The 11,287-nt window shown below is 43.0% G+C and overlaps 1 protein-coding gene across 1 annotated transcript; it reads right to left on the reverse strand.

Moving 5' to 3' along the window:
* Positions 1–8,493: 8,493 nt before the first annotated feature.
* FOXB1 (forkhead box B1) lies at positions 8,494–11,053 on the reverse strand. The gene has a single exon (XM_027067388.2). The coding sequence runs from the start codon at positions 10,975–10,977 to the stop codon at positions 10,000–10,002; it is 978 nt and encodes a 325-aa protein (XP_026923189.1). The 5' UTR covers positions 10,978–11,053; the 3' UTR covers positions 8,494–9,999.
* Positions 11,054–11,287: the final 234 nt, after the last annotated feature.

The following is an 11,287-nucleotide window of genomic DNA, read 5'->3' on the forward strand; positions in this document are numbered from 1 at the left end:
CATGATCTCACAGTTCGTGGGATTGAGCCCCCCATCGGGCTCCTTGCTGATAGCACAGAGCCTGCTTGGGATTCTTCCTCTTACTTTCTCTCTCTCTGCCCCCGCCCCCCCCACCAAACAAACAAACTTAAAAAAAAAAACAAACAGCTAGCACTCAAACTCAGGTCTTCTAGCCAAAATGTTTTCTTGCAAGATCTTGTTTGTCCAGGTGATGTTTAGTAATGTTTGTTAAGTTGGATTTAAGGAGACTTGAGTTGAATTGACTTGAACTGAATTAAAAGGACATGTGTTGAAATGTTCTGGGGGACACTTTTAAAGAACCATGCTAACAGGGACATCAGATTTTCATCGAGCTTCCCTGCTTTCTCTCACCTTTGCTCTTTCCCTCCCCCTATCTCTCCTCTTTGTGTGAAGTGAACCAAGCTGAGAGTAGGAGTGATCAGCTCTGGGGACAGTGGTTGGGAGACTGTGGAAAAGTAATTGTGAACAAATTCCTTTGGTTCCATGATTTTTTTCCCCATCAAAAAACATTCATTCCAATTCAGGAGAGTGATTTCCATTGTAGCACTAGTTTTGGAACTCTTCATGCTTATTCTTCTTTCTAGGTCTGCTCCAGGCTACCTGGATGTTCTCCCATCAACAAGTAGCTGATCAGCACCTGTTTCATGCCTTACACATTTAAAAACAAATTTATTAAAAACAATTAAGATCTCAAGAACTTCAGTAGGGAAATAAGACATGGAAGTGTCACGTAAGAGGGGCGCCTGGGTGGTTCGGTCGGTTAAGCATCCGACTTCAGCTCAGGTCATGATCTCATGGTTCATGGGTTCAAGCCCAGCATCAGGCTCTGTACTGACAGTTCAGAGCCTGGAGCCTGCTTCAGATTCTGTGTCTCCGTGTCTCTCTGCCCCTCCCACACTCGCACTCTATCCCTCTTTCAAAAATAAAACATTAAAAAAAAAAGAAAAAAAGAAAGTTTGTCATGTAAGAAAGGATAGTGGTGCCTGGGTGGCTCAGTCAACTGGTTAAGCACCTGACTCTTGATTTTGGCTCAGGGTGCGATCTCATACTTTGTGGGTTTGAGCCCCGCATCGGGTTTTGTGCTGACAGTGTGTATGGAGCCTGCGTGGGATTCTCTCTCCCTCTCTCTCTGCCCCTCCTCTTCTCGTGTTCTCTCTCTCTAAATAAATACATATTTAACAACAACAACAACAACAACAACAACAAAAGAGCAAAATTAAATGCCACAACAAGGAGACAAAATCTGAAGCTCTGATTCCTTGCCGTATGCCATTTCCCACCCCCCAAACGCCCACTCCCACCATCTCCCATCTTGAGAGTCAGCCATCTCAAAGCAACTGAAGAAGTGACATGGTCAATACCTGCAGTAGGCCTGGACCTTCTAGACTTGTGGCAGTCTGGAAGACTATTTGCTTTCAGTTTCAGGGAGGGTATCAAGAAGAAATGGTTCACATTGAGGGTAGATCTCTTGATCTTTAGACCTGGAACTTAACAGTGACCGTTCCCTCTCGTTACACAAACTACCCAAGGTCCCCACTTAAAAACTTCGAAGCTTCTGGGGCACCTGGGTGGCTCAGTCTGTTGAACATCTGACTTCGCCTCAGGACCTGATCTCATGGTTCTCTGGTTTGAGCCCCACATTGGGCTTCGTGCTGACAATGTGGAGCCTGCTTCGGATTCTGTGTCTCCCTCTCTCTCTCTCTCTCCCTTCCCTCTTGCACTTTCCCTCTCTCAGAAATAAATGAACATTAAAAAAGAAGTTTGCACCTTGCTATGCTGTGTAAACTGCCTTAAAATCATGTGAGCCTACATTAACAGATAAAAGCCTTCATTTCGACAGTTTCAGTACTTTTGTGATATCTGATTTTTAGTGGCATTTGTCTGGCATTTAAGACTGAACTTTTGATTTACTTTCAGAACCTGACTTTCGTGCTGTTAAATTTTTTGGATGTAGATAAAGAAATGTATCAGTGGGATTCATCAAATGAGTGAAATAAAGGAATTGGTTTACCTGGAATTTCTCAGGACCTTCCAACTCTTAACATTCAGTGTCTTTTGATTCTACACTGAGGCAATATTGCTCTGGGTCCCAGATAGAGGACAGAGAGCAATGGGCAAATAACAAAGCTGAAATCCTAAATTAAATTACATTATTGAATTTGTAGAGAGCTGTTAGGGAATCCCATATAACAGTACTAATGTATTTTACATCATTGAAAACACACTGTTAGGTATGAAAAATGTTCACCATAACAATCTTTGTATTAGCAAAACAAACAAACAAAACCTAAAAACATTTAGAATGTCCCAATTAGGCATTTAGTATTCCTCTAAATTGGTATACCATACAAATATTAAAATAGATGTTTATGAAAACTGTGTTATGAAAACATGGTAAATGCTTATGGTAGAATGTTGGAGAATTGCAAGATACACAAATTATGTATACTGATTATAATTATGGAAAATATTCAAAGGAGAAATGGATTATTTTAAGGTCATACAGGAAAAATATAGAAAAAACATTTCTATAATATAGTTGTAGTATTTTTACAGTACAGACTAGGTTTCTAAATAGAATAGAACAGAACAAAACCAATTATATATTTAGATATCAATATAAATCTCTCCATAAACTCCACCATTTCTCACTGCAGTGAAATTCCAAGTAATTATTTTATATGATTTATTCAGCATCTGTCATTTTAAGAATATAATGTTTGGCTACACAGCAAAGAATAATTAGCAATATAATTAATCAAATTGCTGTTTATATTTCTATGTCAAAGTTAATCATTTTCATTTTCTTGTTTTATGGAAGGAGTTCCTTTATTAAAGCCACAGTAAATTTAAATGCATTTCACACGTTTCAATTGTACAAACTTAATGTCACAGCTGAAGTCTGTAGTCAGTACTCTCAATTACTGACACCTAAAACAAAGGCAGAGGGTTTTTACCTAAGCCAAACCGAGAGGACTGTTTTCAGAACTCCCATTCATTCAGTTGATTGTTCTGTGTTGGGGACAGGAATTATTGCATATAGACAATCTGGACTGATCTGATAGTCATAAAATGTCATCCTTGCCTGTTCTCCTTGCCCTCTCCCTATCCACCAACACACACCACAAGGATGAGAACTGTTAGTGTCTTCCAGGCAGCCATAGAAATAGTTGATTCAGTCTGACTAATCCATTGAACACGGGAGGGGTAGGTAGTCATTTATCAGTTTTTCTCCAATATGAAATCACGCTAGGTATCTTGAGACAGACCATTATGTCACATTTGTTGTTCTTGTTTTTGTAGTTGCCATAAATATCATGGTACCCAGGGTGATGGGGAACTTTCCAATGATCATTTTTATTGTTTTTTATATAAGCCTTCAGTCTATCAAACATATGTAAATAAATAAAATATATGTTGATATTTCCAAGTGAGCTAGACATTTGCTGCTCTGTGTTTCACTGTAGCAGGTCTGATGGGGGAGTTTAGATGCTTGGAGTTTTCCTGTTGTGTGAAACCATTCTTGGCTGTAATGTCTCTCCAAGGAGCTGCTCTAATTAATGCAAAACACTCTAGATACTACTTAATAAATACTAAGCTTCCTCTAAGTGGCACAATATTAAGATCCTTTACTAAACAGTTATTGCTATGTACTGGAATCATCAGACCAATACATTGTGTTTTGGGAAGGAAGGGAAAGAAATGTATTGCAAAAGTAGAGTTTGGAAACATTTATTCCTGTGAACCAACAACTCTTTATATACTATACTGTCTACCTTAGTAAACCAATTCAACAGGGAACACTCTGGGGAAGAAATTAACTGAGTAAATAAAAATATACAGACTGCAAAGCATGAATCAGAATCACACTGCCTCTAAACAACAGATACTTAAAGAATGCTTTTTATCTGTGAGCTTAATCTGCTCTAATTAATGCTCCCAGTTTGTTCCTTCAAAAGCTTGCAACTGATTTGACATCAGTTATTTGCAGACACAGGCAAAAGGAGGCTGTCTGCAAAGAAGAACCCTTTGTCCATATATTCTAGAAAATTTCTCTAAGGAACATCTTCCAAAGAAGGTTTTATTTAGCCAGCTATAATTTTTCAGGGGTAATTTCTAATTATGTTATTATTAGTTCTAGTAAGTTTGTTAGTTTATGGTTATAAAACAACCAGCTTTTTCTTCAGTATCTTTTTTTATCTGTAGGTCTGAGCCACCTTCCATCCCCAGCTCCAGATACCAATCCCACAAATTAAAAGAATAGTTTAAATATGATCATACAGATCTTGAAGGTAAACTGAAAAGTATTCAAGGTTTTGATGCACCTGGGAAAAGTACCAGGCAAAAATTTTAAAATACAATAGAAAACCCTCCAAATACTTTCTCCTTCAGATCAGATCTCATTGAGACTTCAAATTTGAGAAAAACTGGTTCATTCCTCTGTGATCATACCTTGAAAGCTAAGAAGTCTGCTTCTTTACCGTGCCCTGCTCTGCCTCTAGGATCAGCTCTTAACAGTCACTGTAAGCTTTCTAAAATATGGACACGTAAAAGTCTATAAAATGCACCAAAACAAAAATGTCAGCCATAGAAGACACAGGATAGAAGTATTGCCACAAGATTATCTCAGTTACCGCTGACACATGTGGCCTGATCCCCCACCCCCACCCCCAACGCCCGAGAATGGGAAATGAAAATGCAGGAGGATTCTGACTTGGAAATTCCAACCAAAGAGCATCTCCTCTGTTGATCTTTATACAAGTTTACCATCATGGTGCTCAGAGTAGTTATCAGAAAGTGGGGTGTTTAGGGGAGAAAGAGAGAGAGAGAGAGAGAGAGAGAGAGAGAGAGAGAGACAGAGAATTGACCAGGTGAGGTTGACAGCTCAGCTTTCAAATCTGTTGTAACATCACTGACCAGATATTAGTTGAAGGAAGAAGACAGATTGACCCAGATGTGAGTCTGGTCTTTGAAAACAAGATGTTTATGTAATCCATGCCAAGCAAGGAGGTAAGAGACTTGGAGATGTGTGTGATATAATGATGCTTATATTGATGTAAATAAAGATTTATTTAAATCAAAGTCTCTTAGACCTGCTAGATGGTTGACCACCAAAGAGCTTCTTGGGAATCCTGAGGCCCACATTGCCACCCCCAATCACTTTCTTCCCCTCCCCCATTTTTTCAGACGCCAGAAGATGCCTGCTGCATCTTGCACTGTAGTGCAAACAGATCGCTGCAAAGAGAGAGGAAGATAAAATGAATTTAAATTCCAAAGGGGTTCCAGTGCCGGTTTCCTAGTCCCCGAGTCAGCAATGTGTTTGTGAAAATTCAGCCTTTTTGTCTCCCAGTAAAAAGGAGCTAAATCTACATCGGTGGCCCAGTCTCGGGTTGCTATTCTTTGCATTTTCTATTCGAGTGAATGAGAGTGAATGAAGTGGCCGGGACCCTTCATTTGATCTACTCAATTGCATAAAGTGACAGAATTCTAATATATTTGTTTAATGCTCTTCAATGGGCTTTCACTTTTTTGCTTGCAAATGAAGCATCCGTGGGCAAAGTTTCGTCCCCCTTTAACACTGGGACATATTTCATAACTCAGGCTGTGGTTTGAAGTGATCTTGAGAGGAGTTTTAGACTCAAAAAGTGGAAAATAAAGAAACAGATGTGAAGTTATTGTAAATTCCTAGAGTGGGCTCTGGGGCTATTGTGCCCCCACGGCGGGCGGTCCAGGGGCTGTGCCTTTCATGCTGTAATTGAAACATATTAATTAGATAATTTGTTGTTAGTTTAAACGAAACAAATGCATCCCCTTTGAGGCTTCACAACCGGTGGGTTGGGTTGTTTTTGTTTTGTTTTTGTTTGGGTGTCTCTGTGCATATGTGGCTTTAGGAGAAAAAAAAAAGTGACATTTACATTCCGAATTTGAGAGCAGATCCTAATCCTTCTCATTTGTTATATAGATACATTGTAAAAAAAGAGAGTTTCCATTTGTGAAAGTCTAAGCCAAGTCCCCTACCCTAACCTTGCATACACTAATGTAAAACCTTCTCTTTGCAGCTCTCCCCTGGCTTCTTGCTCCCACCCACTTCCCAACTTCACCCCACTCGAGCACCTGGTCAGATTTATGCTTCCAAGATGCGCAGTGTTCTCATCTATTTTAAAGGAAGTGAACGCACTGCTATAATATTTCATCCGTTCTGACAATCATTTATTAGCCCTGCTCCCGCTAGTCTTCAGGCTTCTCAGAATCTCCAACTCAGGCAACAGGAACAGTGAGAACTTCTGCAGCTTCTCTCTCTCGAGAAAGTGCACAAAATTCATCCATTGTGTAAGCATTTCCCCCCATCACAGGGAAAGCCACTTAAAACCACAGTTGAGTACAGGATCATGTTAAAAACCAAAAGTAACGGGACAGCCAAATTTCCAAATCAAAAACCTGAATTAAAAAAAAAAAAATGAATACTGCCCAAATTTACAAAATAGAAAATGTAAGTTAACTGGATCTTCAGGATAAGACTCCCCAATATACACCTCGCTGCATGGTGGTGTCTCTTTCAGTTTTATTTTAAAGCTGTGTGTATTGACTTTGGACTTGAGCCAGGTGAAAAGATTTAACATGACAAAGAGAGCCATTGAAGGTATCATAGTTATAAACTTCCTTGTTTGTGGGGGCACTTCAGCTAAACTGGGTGTGAGACTCAGAGCTGGGGATGGAGAGGGTGGAGACGTGGGTTTGGGCTGCCTTTGGATTTCTGATCAAGGTCAAAATATCATCAGTGGATTTTTTACTTTACTCATTCAACTTTGTCTGAGAAGAGATGCCTGCAGTTGTGAAAGAGGGCTCACAATGCCCAAGTTATTTCATTCTTTGCAATACACCATGACGAACTTACCGGCTGAAAAGAACATTTTCAGATCCTGAGTTGAAGTCACTCCTTTGCTAAAAATCAGAAATTGGATCTGCATCTTATTTACCTCAATTATTAAATGTATGTGTGTGTACATTTATACATAGACATTCTACTGCCTATTATAGGGTGAATATTTTACCTGATTATCCAAGTTGATAATTTATAAAATGTTTAAGGCCCGTGTTAGCCCATTCTGTTGCCTGCATTCCCAGTTCGAATTCAGTGTTAGTAAATTTGACAAATTAGAATATTCCGGAAATTGCCTTAATTTTATTCGGCAGGAAATGATGAATATTTATTTATTTATTTATTTATTTATTTATTTATTTATTTATTAATGTAGATGATGTCTTGTTGAGAACAAAGTTTCAGGAGTTTCCTAGCCCAGGGTGGAGAAGTTTTCCAGGCTTTCTTTTGCTGATCTTGTTGATATAATTGTGAATTGGGCTTGATGAATGAGTTTAGTTGTCCCCTGTCTGACGAGCTTTAGTAGCTTCATGCATTTTAATCAGCCCAATGATTCACTTATTTTGCAGTTTTTTTTTTTTTTTTTTTGGCTGTGTGTGGGATCCTTCCTTTTAAAAAATGGTCACAACAGGATTAATTACCCTTTGCATTAATCCTAATTTTTTTCCCCAGATAACCCTCTAAATATGTTAAGGGTCGCAGGTGCTAAGGATTCTCCTTATGGAGAATAGTGATCAAGATTTTTGTGTGGGTTACTCTCTGTATTGCACAAAGGCCTTTGTTTAATCGTATTACACAGTAAAGTGTTAATCACCATTTAAGTTTTTCTTTGTCTTGTAACTTCATTAGTTGAATACACACCTCACTCTGGAAATACTGAGACCCCTTCAGTAAAGTTTCAGTTGGCCTTAAACCATAAATTCAGGGCAAATTTTAATTCTCTGCAAAAATTGAGGAAAAGCAAATACTTAGAGTCAAACATCTAAATTAACTTCATCGAGAATTATTTTCCCACATGAAGAAATGAAAAGAAATCTGTTCTATTCAAACTGAACAGGTTTCTTGACACTCAAGGTGAACTTCTAGGTAACTTCTGAAAAAGAAGGTTTCAACAACTGAAATAATTTAAATGAGCAGGGAAATGAATATTCTAAGATACATCAGAATATGAGTATTGACGAAACAAGTCTGTTTTTATCTCCATATAGACTCTACCTGATTTCTACATAAGCCTTACATGCAGTATGTTTTGTAAAATGTATATTTTAGGATACAAAAAATTACATAGAAAGTATTGTATTTTTTTAAATGACAGTTTTCCAGCACTACACCTGTATACCTGATGATCTATTCTAGGAATAGCTTCCTCTTTCCCTCTGCTTCAGGAGTCCGTTTGAATCATTTCTCCCTCCCTTTCTTATGCAAGTGCATCAGAGGAGATCTGTTTTAGAAATAAGATATGAAAAAGTCAAACTACTCAGACAATGTACTGCAAGAAGTGTGCTTAGAGAGGCACTACATCTATCTTTTGTAAAGTTATTGTTTGCAGCAACTCTTCAAAAACACACAAAACTAAAATTTGAATTTATGTATTTTAATGAGAAAATATTATTTGGACTAGATTCATAATTTAATGTAGACACCTTTTTAAAATTCTTTGTCTTAAAACAGGCATGCTGGGAACAAGAACATCAATATTTAAGATGCCATGCTAATTCTGGACAGGGAAGGAGAAAAATGAAAGGGAAAAATTTTACAGCCCTATGACAACTACAACTTTTTTTTTTTTTAACTTAAGCAGGTCACACCAGAACAACAGTTCGTTTTCCAGCAAATTACCTAAGAACTCTAAAGGAATATAGCAAACAAAAGTGCATTTTACACAGTGTATAATCATTCCTATTCACAAGCATTTACATCTCTTTGCAGCCCTTTAGCTTCTTGGGAAAGTTCTTGTAGCAAACAGAAAGACTTGTCCATGGGAGACCTATCCGGTGACACTGCTTCATGTTACCAGTCAGCTATCTAAATTCTGCTAGGGTTGCCCTTGATGCTTTCTTAGTTTGGGCTTATTTCATTTTCTTTTTTTCTTTCTTTTCTTTCCTTTTTTTCCCCCTTCCAACAATAAAATAAATAGCTAAAAGGTCTCTAAGTAACAGGAAAGTTAACATCCCAATTAACTTTCCCATCCCCCCTTCCCACCCCTAAACCTGGCCAGAAATGGAGAGTAAACATTCACATTACAACAGGTACTTGTAAAGTGGGCTTTGCCCGCTCGCCCGCCAAGCAATACAGATTCAAGTTCACTGTTTACATTTTACCGGGCGCCTTTGTAAACAATACTACAAGGTTACTTTTAGTTTTATTTTGCTTGTGTTGAGGACAAGCGTCCCCTTCTCAGTTTGGTAGCCTCTCCCCTAACTCCCCGTGCCTGGAGCCTCTGGCAGGAAACAAAACCCAAAACAAAACAAAACAAAACAAAACAAAACTCCGCAGAAGCTGGGGAGGCAGGGCCGCTACTCCAGGAAGCTGTGGTCCGCCCAGCCCCTGCCGGATGGGCGGAGGCGAGTCGGGTAAGGAAGATTAGTGGTCCCTCTTCCCGGCAGATTTCCAAGACGTAAACGAGATCCGGCCCTCCGCGGTGCGGCTGTAGCCCTCAGGGGAGATCTGTTCGAGGAAACCTCTGAGGCGGTTTCTCTTGTCTAGGAACTGACTGCGCGGTGTCCGGCGCCCCGCCGATCCCGGCCGAGGGAAGACGCGCTCCTCTCCGCGAAGGCGGGAGGCAGGATTTCCCCTGCCTCTTAAATGGGAGGGGGTTTCGGGGGGCCCGGGGAGTCGGAAGGCTTGGCCCAGGTGCTCCCTGCCTTCCCCTCTTGTGGAGGCGAGGACAGCTCCCACGCGCCTCCAGGCCATCTGGAAGTTTGTGTTTTGTCTCCTGGGTCCAAAACAAAGTTCTCCTGGGGGAGAGAGGGTTGGCCGAAGGTGAAATGGACAAGTTAGGGTGGCGGTCTTAGATGGGGGGAGGGCAGGGCTGGGAGGCGGGGAAGGCGTATAAGCTGTCGGGGAGGGGAACAAGAGGGGGCTCCGGCTGCTGTGGGTCAATGCACCGCCACCGAGTGCAAGGCGGAGGCCGGGCTGGTGAGCGTTTCACTGGGAGTGGCGGGGCTGCTTTGGCTGGTGGCTGTCTGCGAGGACGTGGGGCTGAGCGAGGGCGGCGAGTTCGAGAGCAAGGTGGGGATGGGCGCGGGCAGCGCGGGCAGCGCGGGCACCGCGGCCGGGGTGGGCTTGATGGGCACCGGGATGGCGGGCAGCGTCTGGCCTGCTGCGTGGCACAGCGGCTTCAATGGCACGCCGTAGGCGCTGTAATCGCCACTAGCCATGGAGATGGGGGTGGCCGAATCGATCATGCCTGCGGAACCGTACACGTGCGGCCAGCCAGTGCCCAGCGAGCTGCTCATGGTAGTCAACTGGTTGGGGAGCGGGTAGGCGGCGGGCACGGGCTGCATGGCGGAGAAGGCCAGCCCCCCAGGCATCTTGTACTCTCGAGCGATAATATTCTCGATGGCGAAGGGGTGCTTGAAGCCCGAGGGCTGCGCCACGCCGCCCAGGTTGTAGGCGGCAGCGGGCATCTGTGGCAGGTGCGTGCCGGAGGCCGCAAGCGCGCTGAGGCGCAGCTTGGCCTGCTGCTGCAGATACTGCGCGGCGTCGGCGGGCTTGCTGGGCGCCAGGTGGTCGGACTTGAGCACCTTGAAGCGCTTGCGGCGCCGCAGGAAGCTGCCGTTCTCGAACATGTCCCCGCAGCTGGGGTGCAGCGCCCAGAAGCTGCCCTTGCCCGGCTGGTCTGGCCGCCGTGGGATCTTGATGAAGCAGTCGTTGAAGGATAGGTTGTGGCGCAGACTGTTCTGCCAGCGCTGCGTGTTCTCCCGGTAGTAGGGGAAGCGGTCCATGATGAACTTGTAGATCTCGCTCAAAGGCAACATCTTCTCGGGCGAGCTCTGGATGGCCATGGCGGTCAGCGAGATGTACGAGTAGGGCGGCTTTTGGTCGCTGTACGTGTTGCGGCCCGGCCGAGGCATCTTCTTGTTTGCCCCCTTCTTGCTCTGGGTCCGCGCGGGCCGGCGGCTGCTTGGATCTGAACAGGGGGGGAAGATAACGGGAAGGGGGGAGGCATGGATGCACAGACAGACACCGCGAGGTCAGCCGGGACGAGTACAGACCAGACGTGGTGGGTAGGGGCTGCGGCGCCCGATCAGCCTGCGCCCGCGCTGTGGAGCTGGCAACTTTGAGTGCAGAGTGGGGTGCGGCCGGGGGGCGCGGAAGGGGAAGCGGATGAGCGGCGCGGGGGAAGCACGAACCTGGAGCGGGGTCTGGGGCAGGGATGCAACC

This window comes from Acinonyx jubatus, chromosome B3 (genome assembly GCF_027475565.1).
Source record: "Acinonyx jubatus isolate Ajub_Pintada_27869175 chromosome B3, VMU_Ajub_asm_v1.0, whole genome shotgun sequence".
NCBI lineage: Eukaryota > Metazoa > Chordata > Mammalia > Carnivora > Felidae > Acinonyx > Acinonyx jubatus.

What these genes read in the sequence shown, in the direction of transcription:
- FOXB1 (XM_027067388.2), bottom strand. Translation starts at nt 10,977, where the DNA reads ATGCCTCGGCCGGGCCGCAACACGTACAGCGACCAAAAGCCGCCCTAC.